The sequence below is a fragment of the Physeter macrocephalus genome, chromosome 8 (assembly GCF_002837175.3).
Source record: "Physeter macrocephalus isolate SW-GA chromosome 8, ASM283717v5, whole genome shotgun sequence".
Taxonomy (NCBI): domain Eukaryota; kingdom Metazoa; phylum Chordata; class Mammalia; order Artiodactyla; family Physeteridae; genus Physeter; species Physeter macrocephalus.
In genome coordinates this window covers 116730729-116754044 of record NC_041221.1, presented here as the reverse complement: position 1 = coordinate 116754044, position 23316 = coordinate 116730729, and the positions used below count along the sequence as shown (strand labels likewise).

At 43.4% G+C, this 23316-nt stretch overlaps 1 protein-coding gene across 4 annotated transcripts in view; it reads right to left on the bottom strand.

Moving 5' to 3' along the window:
- The window catches only part of TNFAIP8 (TNF alpha induced protein 8), a 137507-nt gene that overhangs the window by 36799 nt on the left and 77392 nt on the right, over positions 1-23316 (bottom strand). Inside the window, exon 1 of one of the 4 annotated variants that reach the window (XM_007119635.4) lies at positions 2613-2631. The exons of 2 other annotated variants lie outside the window; for them this stretch is intronic. Coding sequence is in view for 1 of the 2 variants with exons in the window: in XM_007119634.3 (XP_007119696.1) it covers positions 1915-1987 (73 nt within the window). In the remaining variant the exon portion in view is untranslated. Of the gene's footprint in view, positions 1-1914; positions 2101-2612; positions 2632-23316 lie in introns of those variants that run through there. One more of the 4 variants, XM_007119634.3, reaches the window with a different exon arrangement.

Genomic DNA, 23316 nt, shown 5'->3' with positions numbered 1-23316 from the left:
CCTTTCTGAGTGGTGGTAGCTAAATGGAGGGTTCTAGATCACAGCCAACAACCAGTCTTGCCAGAACTGCCAGGGACACACACACATAAAACACACATATATACACAGACACTCATCCTTTATTTCCTGGCAGAAGCTACCATGATTCCATTTGTTAATGAAGTATTTATTCAATCTCCCTCAAGAGTTAGTCCATATCCTACCCTAACTGCCATCAATTTAAAACTCTAGCACCTCATATTATTTTAAAAGAAACATTCTGAGCTTTCTGTAAAAAGCAGAGGCAGGATAATTTGCTACAGATCTGTATAATGTAAACGTAAGGAACAACGTTAAGGGATAACGTAAGGAACAAGGTGGGGTGCACATTAAAAGACCTCTTCACACTCCAGTTTTCAGGCTTGCAACGGGTGAGCTGGGAAGGAGAGAAGAATGTGGGTGCTGCTAGAAGAATGTATCATATGCTTTGGGATACTGTTTTTCCACTTTCTCCCCACTCCCTTTTTTTCAAAAGAAAAAAACATGCCTGGGAGAAAAATACCAATGTAAGTGCTACTCGTAATTCATATAAAAGTTCACCACTGGATTCGCTCAGCCCGTTTCCTATTTGCCTCCGACTACTTGTGACTTACGTAAATTGCTGTCTAAAAGACAGAACAGAAAAGCCTCCATCAGCACAAAGCTCCATCAGGACAGACTCCGCGGCAGCAAGGAAACATTAATCCCCCAAACTCCACATCAAGCTCAAAAACAATGCTCCTGGCTGTCATTTTTCATTCACACCAGCCCCATATTTCTATTAAACAAGCCTGTTTTTATTGACTGCTTCCTTCACACAGCATAATAAAGTAGACGTCAGCCCACAGAGACTACATCTTGAAACACAGGGCTTTACTTTGGGGATGGGACTCAGTAAAAGAAGAGGACAAGTTTTAAAGGCTCTCCCCGACTGATATCTACCAAATGGGGAAACGATGGGGCTCCTTTCTGTTCCTCACGCTCCCAGAGCTGCTGTGACTGACTTGAAATTTACCAACTTCCCAAGAGGCTACTTGAAAAGAAAAGAAATTTCACAATCTTGAACAGTCCCCCAACTATCCGTACTCCTACCTCAACTTACAAGAGGACTTTTGTATACATAAAGTTTCAGGAAACAAAGCATACAAACACTCACACACAAATAAACTCCCCGAACTAACAGCAGCGTATAATTGTGTTTTGGTTGGAGCTTTTCCAGCCCTGTCACCCGCTCTCTGTTAGGAGTAAATGAAACCCTTTGCTTTGGCAAAGTTGGAAACAGACAAACTCTCCTCAGTTTCAAGCTGCACAAGGCCTCCCTCATCTCTCAGCCCCCTTAAAGCCTCCAACAAAATAAATTCACTGCTGAACAGCCAACAAGAAAATAAAAACAAAAACTAAAAAACCAACCTATTCCCCAAATAAAGATCTTTCGCTCCCCCCCCCGCCCCCACGCAGCTTCCCCTTTTAGCCGGAAACACACAACGTTTCCAATTTCTGAAACCCTTTTTCAAGAGACCCCTGACTCTTAAGGCTCTTCCAGGGGATCCGGCTTTCGGCTGTCCTGATGCAGGCAGGCAGCGCTCTTCCAAGTACATTTTGCGTTCTTGGAGTCAATACTGGGGCTGTTTCGTTACCAGAGAAATCTAGAAAGCAGCTTTTAGTGGGCTGGCTGAGCTAGGTCTGACTCTTCCTCCCCTCCCCTTTGAACGGCCGCGGGGTGAGAAGGGTCCAGGATTCGGCACATTCGGCTCTAACTGAGCAGCGAAGGCGCAGGGAGAGCGGACAAAGTACCCATCGCTCACTTTTAAATTCCCATCTGCTCGCCTACTCCGCCCTACTTCCACATTCCTCCGCAGAATCTGGCGGGGCCCCCCAGCAAAATCAAACTCGTACCTTCCTTCGATTCTTCTGCTTCGGAGTGCATGGTGTCAGGGTAAGCGGCGGCAGAAGCGACTGCCGCTGACATGGACGAGCTGCAAATTTGCTCGGCAGCCCAAACCCGCACACGACGGAAAATAAAAGGAAAGAAAGCCACTAAAATCAAAACCTCCGCGGGGCGGGAGGGCTGGTTCTGGTGCAGGGATTTTCAGGGGGAAAGTTCTGCAAGAGTGACGAATCGCGTCTCAGCTGGGCGGCGGGAGTCCGCCCCCGGGGCGCGCGCCCCAGCCCGTCGCCGGCGACCTGGCGGCTGGTGGCCGGGCGCACGCAGGTGGGGCTGACTTTGTGGAGGGGCCGGGCACAGGGGTGCCGGCCGCCAGGACCCCGGACGGGCCATGCCTGGTAAATCAATATGCAGGGAAGAAAAAAGTCCCATCTCGGCGCGCGCTGCTGTTTTACATAAGGCATAAACGCATACGCAGTCCAAAGAATGCGTCTCCATCTTTAGGTTACGTTTTTCGACGCCCATTTAACTTTCTGTGTCTTGGGGTTTTATACGCCCAAAATGAAGGATTTTAAAGCTGCTCGGGTTTATGCGTTATTTTTGTAAGAAAGTAACGTGGATATTGGTCCATGTGCCTGGAAGGTACCTGCTTCACAAGCCCAAGAGGGGGGCCTTTATCAGAAAGTGGGGTGTAGCCTCCACCCCTTACCTTTGCGCAGGAAAAGCAGACAAGGCGGCTTTCTCATTCCGTATAACCCGGGCGAGCACTCCTACTCAAATCCCAACCCGGGAGCACTACCTCCTCTGCAGTTACGCAAGGGCCATTCCCCCAGACGGAGGGGGCGATTCCCTCCCTGCGCTAATTGCAACTACCAGGGATAAATTCCTTCCAGAAAGCCGAAAGAGGAGGCGTGGGCGGGGAGGTAGTCAGGCTTTTGAAATGCTGATAGAATAGAGAGGCTGGAGAGCCTGGAGGACAGATCTCAATTCTGCCCCCTGGTCGGGTCCACAAGCTCCTACAACCGGCTGAGAGGAAGACGTCTTAGCCTTGTGAAACCTTAATTTTTCCTTCGGAGAATGGGAGACCAGAGCTGCCACCGACATACCTGTCTTATTGAGGTATTTTACAGAGCATTAGTTTTATTACCAATCTAAGGCAACAGGTCCTCAAATAACATACCTATCCAATAGGAATTCATATCCAATAGGAAACTGTGAGAAAAGTTACATTCTTTTAATAAATTTATTTTCCAGCTGCTTTCTCTTTCTTCATTTCCTTTTTTTTTTAATATGGGCAAAAAACAAGAAGAGAGGCCCTATAGTAAATTTAATGAAAAGAATATACAACAGATATAAAGAATCTGAATTAAGATTTAGTTCTGCCATTTATTATTTGTATGACCTTGAGCAAATTATTTAACTTCTCTGGGCCTCCCCTTCCTCATCTGGAAAATGAGGATTAATAAATTTTATTTACTTCACAAATTTATGTTTGGTATTGAAGAAGGTAATATAAGCAAAAAGTGATATGAAAACCATAAAATCCTACACAGATTATTACAAACTACCGCCACCATTAAAAGTGAATTTTTGTAAAAGATATTCTTGGGTTTTATTTCAGTATTGGGTTTGAACAGAAAAGAAGTGTTTATGCTATTCACAAGCAGTGAAGCCTATTATAAATATTAATATAAGGCCTAGATATTAAATCAGTTCCTACTGCTGAGTGATTCTAACATGCTTAAGACACCAAGAAGAATTTTATCTCAGTTCTACTAAAAGGGCAGGATGATGAGAGGAAGACATAGCCAGTCAGAAAGGAGAAAAGAGGAGAAACATCTGGAAAATATCAGTATTGTGGAGCCTCCCGGAAACTGACCTCACCACCAAAAGGGTAACAGGCTGCACCCTTCCAAAAATCGCAGTTAACTGCGAGGTCCTCCCTGCCACACATCCTGAACTGCTAGGATGCATACCTTCACTCTGCAACTTCAGACTTACGGAGGAGATGTGAAGGTCATTCTGAACCCAAAGAAAAGCTCCCTTACCGGTCAGACACGACCTTTCCTGTCTCATCCAAGGAATCATTCAGGAAGCCTCCCCACCTCACCCCACACGAGCCATCTGTCCTTGCCCTCCCCCATGGCAGCCCAGACTTCCACAGATGTCTGCCAGGAGCCCTGCAGGATCTCACCAGGGCTGTGAACTACATAAAGATAGTTCCCATTCATCTATAATTGGAGTAAGATGCAACACCTTTCCAAGGTGATGATTACGCAGATTCACACAACCCGAAGTCCAGGCCGCATCAGCCACAGGAAGGACTCACTTTTACCTTCTTCCTTCAGAAAGTGCCCCCATAAGAATGATTTATGAAATGTCCTCCTGCAAGTCCAATTATGCAGAAACCACATAAGGTGTGTTAAAGTACACATCCTAATGTCCGACTTGTTTTACACTGGGTTCACAAAAAGGCCTTCAGCTCCACTCAGTTTTAGCCGAGGAGAACAACTGCTGAATGAGCAGTTCAAGCGCTGCTGTGTCAGCCTCCTAATTCAATTTAGAGTCGTTTTAGCAGCTAGGTGGATCTTTGAACTTTTGCTGGGATCCTCAGGAAACCTGGCAAAAAACTTTTGTATTTAAATGCAGCCCAGAAGTCACCTTGGGGAACAATGTCCTGATCTAGCTCAAGTGCAAGGCATGCTCAGTTTATTTTAAAAGATTGTATCACAGCCTCTCTCCATCTTGTCCTACCCTCCCCCCTCCCACCCCCCCGCAAAAACCACTCTTCTTTAGGATCCAAAATTCCAGATATTCTAGGACCTCTCCATATGAAAGTGTCCATATCCTTCTCAGAAGTTCTACAGAAGTGCGTTTCACTGTTTGTAAGCATTTATTTCTTTGTTTTGTGGTTAACTGTAAATTTATCTAAATCTCCTTAACCACCTAAAAGAAGAAACCAGCTGACTGTGTTAGTAAAATAAGGTATTAGTTCAGTGTCTGCCTCTAATTAGCTCTTTCCAACTTCTTATTTCACTCCTCTGAACTACAACTGTATAATATATAACACGAGGAGGTCAGTTAAAATGGTGTATATATTTTTTATGTGTTCTATGAAATCATCATAAAAACTACCCAAGGGGGGAATCTCCTGGTGGTGCAGTGGTTAAGAATCCGCCTTTCCAATGCAGGGGGCGTGGGTTCGATCCCTGGTCGGGGAACTAAGATCCCACATGCTGCATGGTGCGGCCAAAAATTAAAAATAAATAAATAAATAATAAATAAATAAATAAATAAAATATAGTTAAAAAAACTACCCAAGGGTTTCTATGTTTATTTTTTCCACAACACTCTCTGTATACTAGCCTAAAAATAGTATCTGTTCAATAAATATTCACTAAGAAAAAAAAGATATTGTGTGGATAAGGATGCTCCTCAGTCACCTGTACAACTTTAAGCTACACTGCCCCCCTCCCACCAAAGAATGGTGACAAAGGGCAGCTGATTCTCTGGGGTTTCCCTGGTTGTCTGCGCTAACAGACAGATACTAGGTCAGTCACTTCCTCTTGATTTTGTTCTGTTTTCAAAAGGAGATTAGTTACTTTTTAGCCCTAGTAAGTACGCTCCAGTACATCACAATGATTTGTTATCTGGTGTAAGTGCAACCTGTTCACTTCTGTATGTTTAAGAAACACTCCACCACCTCTTAGTGTGGCTTGGGATACCTCTGAAGTCACAAGAACAATCTCTTACAGACCACCTGATACAAAATAGCAACTAAGTCAGCAGCACTTCTCATTTAATACCAAACTGCTTTTAAATACTATGTTGAACTTCTACCCGTGTCCAACAGTGGCTCTCCCACTTTCTGTATCAAGATGGGAGAGTTACAGTGCTGGCTAAGATTCTGTTTTTTGTTTGGTTGGTTTTTTTTCATTCAGTCAGTCATTATCGAAGATTTACATGTGTCACATGTAAAAGGGCTCTGCTCACATGGAGCTTACTGGCATAATTTTGGTAATTTTGACCAGAGACTTAAAGAGTTCAACCTTCCAAGTGATCTCGGTTCTAAGGAAGGTTTATTAACACCACCTCTCAACTGAACTTTATACAGAACAGCAGAAACATCTCCTCTTAAATTATACGTCAATAAAGCTGTTGGGAAAATGCCTGGGCTTTGGACCTTTTGCTTACAGTGGCCCAGATGTCTGCTAAGAACAGGGGAGGGCAGCAAGTGTTCAGACTTACACAGAAGAGAAGCCAGCAGAATTGGGAAGAGAAGGTACAGTTCATTCAGGAGGTACCACATACTCTGCTCCCATTCAAGAATGTTGTAAGTTCTCTGCAGTGAAAAAGACTAAGCATCTCTGTCAATTTGTCATAGACTTAACAGCTTCTAGGTCATAAGAATACCATGCTACAGAAATGGTCATTTCATCAATATTTTTATTTCTACCCTGCTGACAAGAGGCTGAATCTGTATAAACAACATTTTAGGTCAGGGAAGAAAAAAGAGTTGTTTACTTGGTATAAAAAGTGGCTTTCTTCTATTTGACTTTGAGGCTTTCCTCGCCTTTTCTTCTGTTATTCATGTCTACACCCTTGAGAGTCTTTAAAGGCTTCCATGATCTATGTATAAATTTGGCTTTCAATCCCTCTCTTCACAGAAGGATCTGTGTTCTTGGTCTCACCTGGTCAGCGCTGCAGGATTTGCATCCTTCTCCTCCTCAGACATTCTCTTGCATTTAACCTTCCAAAAGAGGGGTGGGGCTAAATGGGTGTCTCCCCAGAGCCCCTGCCTGGCCCAGGTGATCTCACTCTTCTTCCTTAAGAAAGTTTTATTTACCAAAAGTGGAGAAAGGGCCCTTCAAATGACAGTGGAGGCTCCTTACACACCGTCTCAGGAGGCCAAGCCCTGAGCCTCAAGTGGCCTCCTGCTTATGCACTGCTGGTACTGGGATGAGGTGGAGGAGACTGGGGGGCAGGGACAGAACTGCTGTGAATCAAGGAAGAAGGCTGAGGATAAGTGTGGAGACAGAGGATGGGGAAAGCTGCCTCCCAGGGCCCTGCCTGGGAGTCTGAAGTTTGTTCTGGGTAAACCCTCTCCTCATTCTTCCCTATGGCATTTTCAGTGTATCCTCCAGGCTCACTAATGCTCTGGGTGTGAGTGGTTAATTCTGAGGGAATGGATAGAAGTGCTGACATCTGGGGTGAGCGCACACAGGGAGAGAACAATACATCTGGGAGACACTTGTTTCCTAGACTATCAGTGTTTGCTTTTATTTCCTAGACTATCAGTGTTTGCTTTTATTTCTCTCCTAAGAAATCTTCCTTGCTAAAAACTTTTAGCAGATGATGAAACACCACACACACACACACACACACACACACACACACACACACACACACACTCAAAATCTGGTCTGAAAATACTATCTGAAGAATTTATGTCTTTGGGTCTTTCTTTTGTAATACTTAGCTATGATGCCTTGCAGTTATATATGTTTTATTCAGACTTCTCAGTTAGTTCCCTTGGGTCACTATACTCATTTTACAGATATGTAATTAAAGAAAGGGAGGTTGTAAAATTTGCTCAAGGTCACAAAACTAAGTAATAATGTTTTTGAGACTACAGCAAATGCTAACCAGGCCTCCCGTTTCCTATATCCAGACTTTCTCACTCTATTAAACTACTCGTGTAAAATTCAAGTCCTTTATTTTGCAGAAGAATAATTCAAAGATTGCTATACTGGAAGATTCTCAAAAAGTTTGAGCTGGTCATGATTCTAGGATGGAATGCTCAGATCACTCTGTTCAAATGCTTAGATCACAGCCTCAAATCAAAGCTATTCTATTCCTGATATTCAATGCTTTAAATAAACCATAAGTTTAATGGTGTCTATTTATTCAGCTACATGAAACTACAGATCTTTTTTTTTCTTTTTTAAATTAAAAGTTCAGTCAGGACCCTGACTAAACCTCCTTGGATGTGAGGTTGCCAGGAGCAGAGAAGAGAACACCAGACTCAATGTGGGAGAACTGGGCCTGATTACCACAAACTCAGTAAGCACCGCCTCATTTACATTGGGATTTTATTTTTCTATTCATTCTTCTATCACTTTTCTTCTAAAAATAAGCAAGCCATTTAACCTCTCTGAGCTTCTGTTTGCACATCTGTGAAACGGGGATAATGCCACTTATTTCACAAGGTAGCAACAATAAAAATATGAGTCAAGAATGTGATGAAGCACTGAAAATTATGAAGTCCCCCTCATCACTTTTCCAAATACTTTCATGAATAAGGCCAGATTATTTTAGGTTGGGGAGCATCTATTTGGAAGCCCTAAATGCTGGCCCTACATAAGTTCCAGATAGGTGGGGCAATTTAATGTGTGTGGTCCAGCGATGGAAAGTGAAAATAAAAGGGCCGAACCTCACTGTGCCCAGGTTAATGGGGTCAACATAGGATAACCTGAGAGGGGCTACAGAAGGGATTCACCAGGAAGAAAAGAGGCAGGGCTGAGACTAGGCCCAGGAGGCAGTGCCACACCTGACCTATGCATCCCTGGCTTATCTTCAGAAAAGGAGCAGGAGGAAAAAGTGATCAATGATCATAGTCACAGAAACTCAGGTTTGGAATTGACCTTAGAGGTCATTTACTCTAATCCTCTACCTGGCTGTGAAGCAATCTCCTAGACATGTCACAGGCAGCAAGCATTCATCCAGAATCTCCTTGATTACTTCTATTAACAGAGACTCACTCCTTTAACAGGGTCCAACTTGCTCTCTAATCATTAGAAAGTTCCTCCTTATAATGAAGGAAATTCAAGTTTAAGGGCAGTAATATTCAAACTACTTCCACTCTAACCACTACCTTTACTGCTTATAGCAAGGAAATAATTTTATGATGAGATAAACAAAGATTTTTTTAACTGAATTTTCTTTTTCAACAGCCTACTGGAGACCCCCTCGTATTGGCTAGCGAGTGCAGTCGAATGCAATGTGAGACAGTTATGCAACTTTCCAGGGCTGGCCACACATCTGCTATTGATTATCATGAAGTATTCAGAAGCAAGCAGCTTTGCTTGAGGCGGCAGCAGTGACAATCTCTTTCTCTTCCCTGTGTTCACTCTAAGGGGGTAGAAAAGGATGCCAAGACAGGTTGGGTAGTGTCCCTACTTGATCACATCTGAGCAGTTAAGATCTTTATCGGGGTTTCTGAACAAACTTTTGAAATCCACAAGAAAACGGAAGTAGTGCTTATATGTGGAATTTGGACCATAGACTCCTAGTCTGAGATCTGTTTGAAAGTCTAATCCATTCCCTGTTGTCATATTTGGATTTTAACATTGAGTTTCTGACATGGGTAGATTCTCTATTAAGTTACTATTCGTGCCAACTCGTCACTGTTTAAGAGACAGAAAACGCTGGGAGGTGAAGCTACAGGGCTAGACAGGCTTGCCAGGTGAAAGTAGCCAAGGCTGAAACTCAGCAGACAAACTCAGCAGGTGATAAAAATGTGAACCAAAGCAGGACTTATCCAAGCAGGGTTTCAGGAGGAAAAGGGAGGGTGTTTTGCAGGTAGCACTGAAAGGCATGGATCAGAAGTTTTTCCTCTTGAATAGGACAGATTACAAAACTTAAGTTATTCAGCTTCTCCTTAAAGAAGAGCTATAGAAATATGTAACAGTTGTGATTCACAAACTTGTAAACATCACCAAAATGAAGGTATTTTCTGGGAAAGTGGTGACATGAACAGTATAGTATGCCTGCCTACCTACCTAAAAAAGGTCTTATTAAGTCCATTCATTTCCTCGTAGAAACAGAATCACTACAAATCACTAACTTGTTAAATCTGAAAACTATTTCAATAGAATTTTTACTATTGAATTCAGCAAAGTCCCATCGCATGCCATTCAACTTTCTCAAATTCAATTATGTACCATCAGCCCAAAACAGACAGAAAGAGAGAGAAAAATAATAACCTAAATGGTGCATCAGCCATCATGAAATGATTTTATGCTGAAGAGTAAGCATGAGATGGAGCTGGGGCATAGCTGGTCCCTCTCTGACCCTTGTCTCTGCATTGCCTCTCACACTGGAGGCATCTCATACACTGATGGTGAATGCCATGGCTAAGGCTATGCATGTTGTTTTTTTTTTTTTTTTTATGTCAAAGTACCTCTAAAGACAAGGCAACTATCCAATCTAGTCCGAAAGAAACAGGAACTTGTTCCAGTGCTGGAGGAAGCACTTACAATAAGTCCTATACTTACTGGAAGATGGTATGTTATTCTCCAATCTGGTAACTTCCTAAAAGATTTTCAGAAACAATATTGACCCTATACAATTTTTACATTACACCTGACTCTTCCGTACTCTTAACCAAATCGGTACCTTAGATTCTTATATGTTAGAATGATGTGGTCAGAGTTGGTGAAAGAGACTCAAAATTTGAGCTCTGAGATCCTCACATTGTGTGCCATGGTGCCTGAGAGCACTACAGCAAACTCGAGGGGGTGTTGCAGGATATTTTAAATTATTGAGGAAGACATAGCATTATTCAACATCTCTCAGACACTGCGTGAACTAGTAGTTAAGCCAGTTCACAGTGTAACATTAGACTGTTGTATTTCTTTGGACGAGAGCATTTCTTTGCAAAGCTGGGTTGTTGGCAGTTGCTGTACTAAAAAGCAAATATTATGTGAAAAGTAACGTGAAACAGGAAATTAGGATAGTGGAATACAATCTGATTTCAAGGTTTAAGAAGTTGTGAGGTGGCCAGTGATCAATTTATTGCCTCACAGCTCCAATTCACTGCAAAAATAAAGATGGAACTTTACGTATTTTTTCTTTTGCCAGCTGGTTCTACCCTAAGCTTTGTCAGTGGAGTGCCATGGAGAGACATTACAGTAAGAGGAACTTTTGTTTCCTGGTTCTGGTGTGCTCTTGCTGCAAGCTGCCACAAGCATACATGGCTTCTCCAGCCCCCAGTTCCTGCAATGCAGGTACCTTCTTCAGCAACTGGCTCCTGACCTGTACATGGTGGACAGCACCAACCAGCCTCCAGCAGCTTCTGCTGGCATCCCCCTTTGGTGGTTTTGTAGCAGAGCCCCTCCAGTGAGAAACCTCCCCAAGAACAGATTTCCTCGGCATCCTAGAGGATGGATCTCCAGCAAGTTCTACCAGCACAGCGCTACTGTGACTTCTCTGCCATCCAAGGAGCCAAGGCCAGCCATCCTCTCCCCAACAAGGTCTACAGTAGAAGAGAGAACAAGTTTGGGTTTGGTGCCTTGTTTCAAACCCAGGGGAAGAGGCTGCTCTTTATATTTGTTATTCCTCTGTTCTTCAGAATTCTCTTTACTTCCTAACAGCCAACCCTCATCAAAATGAATATTTCTTTAAAAATTTTTTTTCCTTCTTATTACTGTTTTCAATCATGGTAAAATGCACATCACATAAAATGTACCATCTTAGACGTTTTTAAGTGTACAGCTCAGTAGTATTAAGTACACATACATTGTTGTGCAAGCCTCACCACCATCCATCTCCAGAACTTTTTATCTTGCAAAACTGAAACTCTATACTCATTAACACTAACTCTCCATTCTTCCCTCCCCTCAGCACCTGGCAACCACCATCCTACATTCTCTCCCTGAATGTGACCTCTCTAGGTACTTCGTGTTCATGGAATTACTCAGTATTTGTCTTTTTTGTGACTGGTTTATTTCACTTAGTTAACGTCCTCAAGGTTCATCCATGTTGGAGCATGTGTCAGAATTTCCTTCCTTTTTAAAGCTGAATGATATTCCACTGTGTGTATATACCACATTTTGTTTCTTCCCTTCATCCATCAGTGGACATTTGGGTTGCTTCTACGTTTTGGCTATCGTGAATAATGCTGCTATAAACATAGGTATACAAATACATGTTCAAGTCCCTGTTTTCAATTCTTTTGGGTATATACCCAGAAGTGGAATTGCTAGGTCATATGGTAATTCTACTTTTAAGTTTTTAGGAGCCACCATACTGTTTGCTAGCGAATATTTCTTTATACTAAACTTTCCTGTTCAAATTATCATGTGCTTTATCTCCTGATTGGATCCTGACTGAAACATGCAAGGCCCAACAGATGCACCCATTCCATTCATAAGTAACTGGTGAAGAATGAAATAAAAACATTATTTTTTAACCTTTCAATTTATGTGTATTATTTTTTCACAAAGTTAATAGTACATAACTACTTATTAAGTTATTGGGACCTAAGCACTTCATAAGTGAAACTGCTAGGTGCTTCTTGTATCCTAGAAATGATATGAAAAAATTCCTGAGACACTAAGGGTTCCGTGAGTAAAGATGTTGGGAACCTTTGCTCCAGCCTATATGTTTCCAGCTGCCCTTAGGACAAGTCTGCTTGGAAGGTTCCTTAGGCTCACCTCGGAGGGCTACTCACCTAGGGAGTATCCTTATACTTGAAGGCACAGATAGATTCCCTCCCCCACCCCCCCCGCATCTTGGTTTTCTTCATAATATTAAATTTGTTCTTACTCGGGCAATGATGGCCAGAAACTTATGATTATCATTGACTTAGGCTGCTTTGTGTCCCCTTATTTCTAATCTAAGTCCCACAGTCAAAATGTTTCCTGAATAGGCCTTTTCCCCCTCCATTCCCACAGCTGTTAGTCTAGCTATCATCGCTAGCTGGTGTTATCTAACAGATTCAAGCTGATTTCCCTTAAATGAGACCATGGGTTGAAAATTCAAATGCCCACTGAGGCTAGAAATACAATGATTCGTACCTGCCACAGTCCCTGCACACACGAAAGCAGCTGAGCTAAGCAGACTATGGGCCAGGTGCCCAGGACGCCAGCTGGAACAACAACCTCTCTCTCCCAAAGAAAGAGCTGGCAATGCAAGTGGGTCTAAATGACGCTACTAGTGGCAAAATCATGACTGCTCCCCACCCCATACACAAGTACACATGAATGATTTGAAAAGTAAGTAATCATTCAGAAACTTTGACACTTGTTTCCATTAACTGGAAATTACTGGAAACAAACGTTATGACACATCTTGTTCAGCCACACTGTTGGAACAGGCTGCAGGTCTATTTTTTCTGCTGTTACGCTCTTTTTTTTTTTTTTTTTTAACCCCAAAGCCTAGCTCAGGTCTCAACTCCTCCATAAAGCCTACTGAAGCCCACAGTGAACTTAACTTCCACTGTGAACTTCTAACACACTTAAAGCCGATACTCTGGATGTTAGCTGTCTTCTGAGGCAGATTTGTTTGTAAGCAATTTGGAACATAAGATTATATCTTGTGCGTTTTTTTTCTCCTTTCTAGAGAGTAGAACACACTGGATACTGTGAAGGCACTATATAACTAATAAAATAATCATTCAATCATTTCATAATATTGAATTATGACAACATGTAAGAATAAGCCTAATTTCTCCTTACCCCAAAAGTACATTACAAGGAACTGTGTACATAAATATCTGTTGTCTTCAAAGACAGAAAACAAGAAAATTTGCACTGCATCTGGAGAACTGAGGCTGGTAATCTGCAACAATCCAAAACTCTATCGGATAAAAAACCAAGAAGAAAATAATTCTGACAGCTGCAAACCTTCTGTTTTACAACATGCACAGAATGGAGGCACTTCCTCTTAACATCCTCATAAACAGAGTGCTGAGCAAATGCAAACAGCCCCAGTAGAAACCACTGGAGTCTAGGCTTCAACTAATGGATTGTGCTTATCTTTAAAGAGGCAACCTCGCCAGCCCCCTAGCAAACCCACCACAGTTGTCCTAGGAGCCATGAATAAGATGGATTGAACAAAATTTCATTTCAGTTGATGGAATTTCCAGGGCCAGCAAGGTACCCACAGAAGCTGCCCACTTTAAAAGAGCAGCAGCCTCACCTTCCTCAGAGTGGGAATGCTGTTTCCTTTAAATTAAGAACTAACATCCGGCACCGGGCCACCTGAATAATATATACTAATAAATCCCAGAGGAGAATTCCAGACACCTCTTTTACTCAAGGCATGAACTCTTCTGAGGTGATAATCATTCTATTAAGCAAGTCTCTTAGGAGCAAGTTTTCCCTCAGAGGCTGTTTGCACTTACAACATGCTCTGTCTTCTGAGGTCAATTTGGGATCCATTGTTGCACAATATGTAATTAATGTTGCCATCTGTTTTCTTAACAGATGGAATTAACCTGTGGATGTAGAAAGGCAGCACTTTGGTTGTCCCAAACATCCTGTTATCTGGACCAGAGGAAGGAAAAAGTATCCCACTTGGCCATAGCCCCAGATTCTGAACCAGCAACCCAGTTTAGTACCAAACAACTTATGTGTTTAAATTAAGCTATGTCTTAATATCATCAGCAATAATAAGTATAATTTATCAAACACCTACTATGTGCTAGGTATTATGCCACACACATTACAGAACATATCTCTACTCTTACGATATCTCAGCAAGGTGGTATTTTCTAGCTCTTGCAGTGCTTCTGTATATATCACCACTGATCCTCATGATAATCCTGTAAGGAAGGAGGAATCTTGGGCATTACTGGCTCCAGCTGCTTCTGAAGGGAATACGGATCCTCAGAGAAATAAGTGGCTAGCCCAAGGTCACCTAGCTAGGACTGAATGTGAACTGAGACTGGAATGCGGGTCCCTCCCTCTGACCTCATTCCATGCTACTTTCCTATATCTTAGGATGTGTCTGAATAAGCAGAGCACAGATCATTTGAATTCAAGGAAAATGTGCTATATGCTCCAAAAGAAGAGGAATAGAGTGCAGTAAGAGAGGTCAGACAGCAAAGCCAGCTCAGAGGCTCTGAGCCTGGCTGACTTGGAGGAAAAGGGAGCCAGACGTGAATAGAAAAGGGGAAGTCCAGAGGAGGAACAGATGTGGCAGGAGGAATGTCTACAGACCCCACAGCCTTTGATGAAAACGTTTCTACAACAGATTGCATAGGATATCTCCTCTGCACTAAACAAAGGCTGTGGAACATACTTTGTTTCCTACAAAATAGACTATTGTTGTTCATCACACTATTCGCTAATATATATATGGACCTACATTTTTCACTAAGACTTGCCTAGTAAATTTATCTTTTTCATTGTCTTTACACCCAGTCAACAATTCCTACCCAATTTCAAGAGACAAGAAGAAGCATGCGATCAACATTTCACATTCTTTTTAACTGCTCTAGAAAGCCTGTCCTAATACATAGATCTACAGACAGATGTGACCTACAGACAGATTTAACACTCTTTTTTTTTTTTTTTTTTTTTGCAGTACGCGGGCCTCTCACTGTCGTGGCCTCTCCCGTTGCGGAGCACAGGCTCCAGACGCGCAGGCTCAGCGGCCTTGGCTCACGGGTCCAGCCGCTCCACAGCATGTGGGATCCTCCTGGACTGGAGCAAGAACCCGTGTCCCCCGCATCGGCAGGCGGGCCCTCAACCACTGCACCACCAGGGAAGCCCAGATGTAACACTCTTAATACAGGAGAGTAATGTTTCACAGGTGAGAGGAGGGACATTGGGTTCTAAAATCAGTAAAATGAAATTGCAAATGGTTAAAATTACCTTGAAAATTTCTTAAATGGCCTGCAAAGCATAGTACCATCTACACAGTTTCGTATCTACACAATACTTACCAATTCCTCTCTTAGGCTATGTTTCTCTACAGTTGCCAATCAGACGTTAAGTTCTTCCTCCATAATGATGATAAAATCATCACCACCAACTTGCCTGTTCTCCCGAACAACGTGTTTCCCATTCTGTTGGTGGTCAGAACCCTTAAAACTCATATGTTTCCATTGGTTTCAACCATAGGTGACCCTGACTTGTTCAACATAAGCAATGCAGAGGGCTTCTGCTTGGTCATGAGTGGCTGAATGGGAATGGTCAGGATTTCCTGACACCTGTCTTCTTCTTCAGAGTCAGATGTCACTTTTTATTGACAGTATCTAACAACCCCTCTACATCTTCCAATTGGAGGTCCAAGGGACTTAGGGAGAACCAAAGGTTGATGGAAGAAGTCAGGGGTTCATCATCTGTTCTAGACAAAGCTGAAGACGTCACTGTTCAGATGTCATCTTCATTTATGTAGTTCTTCATTCTACAAATATTTATTGAGCATCCACCATGTACAGGTATAAGGCAAATGGTGTAGACAAAACAACCATGGTACCTGCTCTCACAAAGCCTGCAGTACAGTGGGGGAGGGTGAAGAACACTAATTAAAATACAGTATAATAAGTGCAATAGCACAAAAGTACGGGGTGCTATGAAGACTCGAAGGACAAGTACCTAAATCGGACCTAGGGGAGGGAGTCATCAAGGAAGGCTTCCTGAAAAAAGTGATGCCTAAGCTAAAACTTGAGAGTCAAGGAATTAGCCAAGGAAGGGGAGATGGGAGAGAAAAGAAGGAAGAATGGTTCCAGGTAGAGTTAACAGCATGTTTTAAAAGTCCACATGTGACAGAATAACTGAAAGGAAGATTAAAGGAAAAGCCAATGGATATGAAAATCAACTGGCCACTGGGGATCTTTGAGAAAGACGATGTAGCAACAGAACTAGAGAGAAAAGCCAAATTGCAAGGGGTTGCAGAATAAACTGGTATTAAGATAGTACAAAAAGGACTGGTGGACTATTCACTTATGGAATCTCACTGAGAAGAGTAAATTGGAAGAGTGCTCTGAGGAGAAAGCACTATCAAGAGAACACAACTTTAGCACAGCTTGAATTGAGTGACTTTGCTGAAGGAATGTTTAAATTCACAAAGCTCTCCCACTGGCCAATACCAGACACAGGGAAGCTGGTGCCATCAATCTCTTACAAAAACACATTTGCAATAATTTGCATGGACTCTCACACAAGTTTAAATTATATTTAAAAAAAAAAAAAAAAAAAAGAAGTCGAACCCCCTTCTCCAAGCTCAGTGGCTGGTGCTAGCCCAGCAGGTCTTACCTGAAACAGGGCAACACAAGGTGTTATCTCTAAGGTGCCTGGGAGGCTCCCAAGCCCCAAATTATCCTCTTAGCACTACAGGAAATACTCTCATTAGAGATGCGGTACTTTGGGCTAAACTTTGCCCTATTTTTTGTTCTACCGTCAGGTTCTTTTAAAAATACAAGCGTACCTTGGAGGAGAGGCCTGTGAATGACTAACATCTAAGAGTAAATGAACTCACTGGTTTCTTTGTTCCTTCACAGGGCATCCCAGGTGGTAGCAGGAATGCAGAAATTAAGAGTGTGGGGCGGGGTGGGGGGGTGGGGGGGCGGGGGTGGACGGGAGGGGGAGGGTTGGGAAAAGAGTAAATGCAAGTTTATCCCATCCCCAACTCCACCCTGCTCACTAATCTCCTGCCTGCCTCACACCAAGAAGAGGCAAAGAGGAGTAAACAAACCCAGCAGACAACTTGCCAGGCAGGTGGGTGAGTTTCAAATGCTTGGGGTTCCATATCTTTAGTGATGTAAATTTTTCTAATGATGTAAAATACTCAGAATTGTTTTGACTGAGATTTCCATCTCTGCTTCTCTAAATTGATTCCGCCTCCAAAGGCCACCGAACCAAAGAAATGATTTTCATTGAGGACATGATTTCTTTTCAAGTACTTGCAATTTGTGGGTAAAAAGTATGGTGGCCCACTTACCCCAGTGATAGCCAGTTTTCTAACCTAAGGTAAAACGCTAAAATCTACTATAAAAACAAAAATACAAAGAGCTCACATGGCTAAAATCTGGCATCTCTGAAGCTGAGCAAACGTATCAATGATAGCTGAAGTTGGCAGGCTTACGGCTCAAGAATCACAAACTGATAGCCTTAGGACTGAATCCAGCTCAGAGTTTTCTTGGGCCACATAAGTTTTATTTTTCATCTGAACTTCAATGCCTTGAGATGAGAACTGTCCTCTGCAAGTTTGCCACAGGTCTCAAGACTTGCAACTGTTCATATAAAGCACTACTTACGCACTGATATTCCTTGCCTGGTTCTTGTAGACATTTGAGTTTGGGACCACCGTTTTAGGCAGACTGATGTTAAAAACAAACAACCTCTCCTACTAAGGTAGGGCTAACGTTTCAGAGCGGAGCATGTGTGGGTTGTTGAGTAATAGGATCCACTAAAAGCCACTTGATGGCTATTTAACACATTTATGGCATGTAATACAGAAACTGGGCCATCATCTGTCTGTTCAGAAGTGCTGGCAAAGAGGATTTAGGTTCTCACCCCGAAACTCATCTCAGTTCCACATGACACTTCCTATCACACTATGCATAGAATCCAAGAATCAGAAAGCTAGTGCTCAAAGAAGCCTTTGAGGTCCCCTCAATCTCCTCATTCCTCAAACTTGTTCACAGTTGAGAAATTAGGTCCAGTAAGTTGATATGACCAGTCCAAAGGCTCATCACACAAGCGTCTTAAGGGGCACTTAGAACGTAGATCTCTGAGACCTCCACAGTGGAGGTGTCCCCTCTGTGACCAACCCCTTGGGGCAGCCTCCGTGTCCCTCTGCAGCCTAGCCCAGTGTTCCTGGACTTGATTTCTGTGACCGACACGGGCAGCCAGGTTCGAGGTCATCACTGGGGTTTGGGTCAAAGCCCAATGATAATAAAGGGGTTCCTCTGCTTTGGTTGGCCCTCTGTGCGTGTATTCCCTTGGGGATGTGGCAGGGAATACCGGCTGGCTGGGGACAAGGTTTGGGAGTTTGGAGTCCTATACCCTAGCCATGGATTTCATCTACAAAGATAAACTGGCACCTCTTCTATCACAATTTACTTTATATCACCATGCCTTTCACTCCCTCAAGAGCCCTCTGAATGTTGCTCCAGCCCCATTCCCTGTCCTAGACAGCCGTTCTCCTGGAGGTCTCACCTAGCATCAACTAAATGAAACTGCTTATGACTAATTGCCCTGTTTTGTTTATTTGTGTGCCGTTTCAAAGTCTTTACATTATCCAGAGTTCAGTAATATCCATTAAAATAGATAAAATAATCAAATATGGCAATTAAGCTCATGTATATAAAGTATAAGGGTATTCTTTACAGGGACGTATGGACTTCTTACACTGATTTTTAAAAAAATTTTATATTGGACTCCAGTGTTCTATGGGGGCATATAATTACCATAGGTTGAAGGGGCTGCCTGTAATTAATCTTCTCTAGCTCTTATTCTCATCGCTCAATGCTTACCAGACCAGGTCTGTGTTTGAGAATGTCCCTCTCTGATCTGCAGTACTGTTGTGGTCCATGGACTCTGTATCCTTGTTCTCCCTGATAGCATCTGTGTCATTTGTCACTGGGTGGGGAGAGGGGTTGGTAATCCAATATGCCGGGCTCCATTTGCTGTATTAGACCATAGCCAGACAACAAACAAGAAGCAACAGGGAAAGAAAAAAAACACGGTGAAAGGAAGCCTGTGTAGGAGACACCGTGGCTGACTTCCCATCACTTCCTTCCGTCTGCCTGCCTGCTCCTTGTGGAACAGCATGCTGTTTGAGGGAGAAACTGACCCCAGCCCCCAGCTCTCAGGTTCAGCCCTGACCATTTCCACACACTCATAGTAATCCCATCCCCCTCGCCCTAGAGTGACTGGTTTAGGCAACCCAAGCCTAAGCCAATCAACACAGCACATCCTTTACTCAATTAACTGGTTTAAGATTGGGCACATGGCCCAATCTGGGTCAATGAGACATCGGAAATGTGCTGGGGGCTTCTGCAAAGGGTCACTCACTCCTCTGATAGAATTACCAAAAGCCAGTTCTCTCTCCTCTGGACACTGTATTGTGGGTAGGAAGTTAGAATTGCTGCAGACATTTAACCAGCATGAAAGAAGCCAGCTGAGGAAGTAAGTTAACCACAGAAGGCAGACTGGAGAAAAAGTGGGTCCTTGACATCACTGCACTGCTAAATCAAATCTCATTCTGCTTATGCAACTAATAAAAAATCCACTTTTGTATGAGCCAGTCTAAACTAGGGTTCCTTTCTTGCACAAGAAGAGCCATAACTGATACAACATCGTGGGCCACAAATGAGGAGCATGCTTGAGGACTTCTAATCTTGCTGCCAGCCTTACCCATGTGCCTGGTCCCTAAAGGACAGCGGGTAATGGAGGCTGAGGATGCACAGCTGACCAAACCGTTCTCTCCCATTTCCTCAAGCTTGCTGCCTAACAAAGGTCATAGTGCAGCCTGGATGCCCCTCCTCCTGCAGGGCTAAGTCCTGTCTACCTGATGGCAGTGGTAGTTGAGAGCAGAAACCTGGGGGGTGGGGGGCGGCGGGGAGGCGATGCTGAGATACCTTAGTGGCACACACAGGGAGGGAAGTATGAGAGGTAGGACCTGGGTCCCTGGGCATCCTCCTCCACTCCCAGCATGGCCCTGCCCCACCATCCCTGATGGGACATCTTGATGGGCCTTGTGTGAGGACATCCCTGCCCCAGTGGGGTGGCTGCCTTCCTCACAGGGGCTGAAAGAGCAAGACTTGGAAGGCAGGCAGGACAAGGAGCTGGGAAGGTGTGTGTATAAAAGCTCCAGATCCCAATCTAGAGTCAGGTTAGAGCTACTTTGGAATTTCTCCCAGGAGCTAAGGGTATGGTGAGAAGCTCAGGGACACATTCCTTGAAGGCTAAGAAGTTGTTAAATAGTAGAGAAGGGGCAGATCAACAATGGAAAACACTGGCCTAATAAGGTCAGGCCAGATTTTTGCCTTCGGATGTGCTCAAAGTCCATTTGGGGCGGCTTGTTACAAACACACACAGCACACAACTAAAACACTTAGCTTTCCACTGCAGCCTTACAGCTGAAACACTAAATTCCAACAGAAGGACTTTCTGGAAACTGGAGAAATCAGCTAAGTTTTTAATTAGGTTGTCTTTCAAGGCACCTTTGACGCAGCTCTCTCATTCTCTGTCACCCACATGCAGCAAATACTTGTTCATAAGCCAGTAATGTAGAAATGGTTCTTGTCAAGTTTTCTTAAGGCCCACTTACTGCTCCTAGCAACCTCCACAAAAATACCTGCATTTCTGCATTTGCTTTGTTGTCCTGAGTTTTGATAATGGAATCTCCTCCAGCAAGCACTCCTTCTCAGGGTCTCACCAAAGCCAGCTCCACCAGGAGCATTACTCTCCTCAAGACCAGGAATCAAAGGACCACAGGGGTCTGTGCCCTCTGGCTCCAGGGGGAGACAAAGACCTTAACCACAGAAAGGATTCCAAAGAATGCAACGCTAATGGCAGTGGGGTTTCAGAGCTCATTTAAAGACAATGTACACAAATGAACACATGAAATTAACTTGTTTGGCAAAAAACACACAAACAAACAAAAAAACCCCAGAGAGAGAGAGAGAAAGAGAGAGAGAGAGAGAGAGAGAGAGAGAAAGTGAGAGAGAAAGTACTATGCAAACAAATATAAATGCAAAATAAGATGATGATATAAATCTCACATTACCTATAATGGGAGCTTTGCTTTAGGGGGAAAGGAAAGGAAAGAAGGGGCAAGAGATAGGGATGAGTTAGTTCTCCCCACAAGATGGGACAACCTTATGCAAAGACCTCATGTTGCTTTGTGCACAAGATACAGGCCACGGTGATTAAAGGACATGAGGTGATGCAGACGACAGCACAAAGCCATTCTCCTCTAGGCTTAGCACTAGTCTGACCATCAGAAAGTGAGATTAGAGGGTTTGACCTGTGTCCAGAGGACATCTGTCATGAGATCCAAAGGAGACAGATAGAAAAAAAAGAAAAAAAAAAGAAAAAAGCTTGAATTGACTCAAATTAAAGCAAGAATGTTGGGCAAAATTTGTCCAAGTCAAACTGTATTTTATGGTAACCACTTGCTCTCTCCTCAGCTGGTAATTCTGTTTCAAATTCATTTTAAGTAACATGTAATACGCCATCTTACTAACTTTTATGGAGATGTGTGATACTGAGAACTGTGATCAAACATTTGGGACTATAGGAATTGGATGTTAACTATATCCAATTAACTTAGAAATGAATGTAGGGAGGCTTTACAAGATTGTAGATTCTTGCGTGTAACCACTGGGAAAATCCAAGGATTTATCTCTATAGTCAAACAAAGGAAGGCATTTTGGGCAGAGGACTCCTCTGAGTTCAGAGGTCTGATCCTTTCCTGTGTTTGCTGTGGGGCCTCTATAGGTAGGTAGTTCATGCTGGGGGAACAACCAAACAGCTGCTGGAGGAGCCCCCAGCACCTGGCTTCCTCTTAAACCACTGCACGTGGAAGTCTGGGCCTGTGTGTGGTTGTGCCACTGGGCAGGCAGTGGGCCGTTAGGAGGCAGGTTCCCATCCCGGCTCTGGCACTATCATGCTGAATAATTATGGACGCCTGATTTGATTTCCCTGTCCTAACTTTCATCTGTAAAATGAGAATGTTAGACTAAATCAAACAGCTTCTCATCTCATGCCTAGTGAAAGTCAAATTCATCATAATTGTCCACAACGTGCCACCTTATCTGGCCCCTCACCATCTCTCTGGTTCATCCCCTGTCCTCTTTCTTATCAGTACTAGGGCTGTTTCTGGAATACCGTGCCCACTCCCACCTCAGGACCTTTGCATCTGCTTTCCTTCTGCCTGGAATGTTCTTCCCCAGGTTATTCACAGGTGTGGCTTCCTCACATATTTCAGGTGAGTCTAATATCACATTCTCTGTGAGGACACACAATTGCAAATCCTACACACACACACATACACACACACACACACACACACCCATCTTTATCCTCCTATTCAGCTTAAAAAAATTTTTTTTCCTCCTTAGCACTTAATAGTATCCCACCTACTATATATTTTACTTATTTATTTTATTGTCTGTATCCCCTAGTAGAATGTCTACTCTCCAAGGGCAGGGATTTCTCTCTGTTTTGTTCACTGGTGTATCCCTGGTACCTGGAAGAGTCCCTGATACAGATAAGGAATTCATTAAGTTTTGCTGAATGGATGCATGCACGGGTGGGTGGAAGGGAGGACAGGAGGTGTACAGCTCTCTACCATGACTTCCAGCTCCGAGGTCTGTGGGCTGCGGTGAACATGGCTGAAGGGCTGTCCTCTGCCACCGCTGTACGGGTTGGACTGCATAACCACATGAAACAACAAGCCAACCCAGAGACGTACGTGGTGGGCTTTCACTCTGCTGCAGACCCTCTCGAGTGCTGCTTCCTGCATGTTCCATGATCTGAGCTGCTGAAGGGCCACAAACACCCTACACTCTCAGCAAGACCACGGCCTCCAAACGTTGTCTATGGGAGATTCTTTATATTGGTGCTCAGCTCCATTTTCAAGAGTCAAAATTAATACTTTTGGGGGGAGCACAGTTACATCCATCTCCTTTCTCAAACTCTGCATCTAAAATCTCCAGGGGAAAGAGAAGT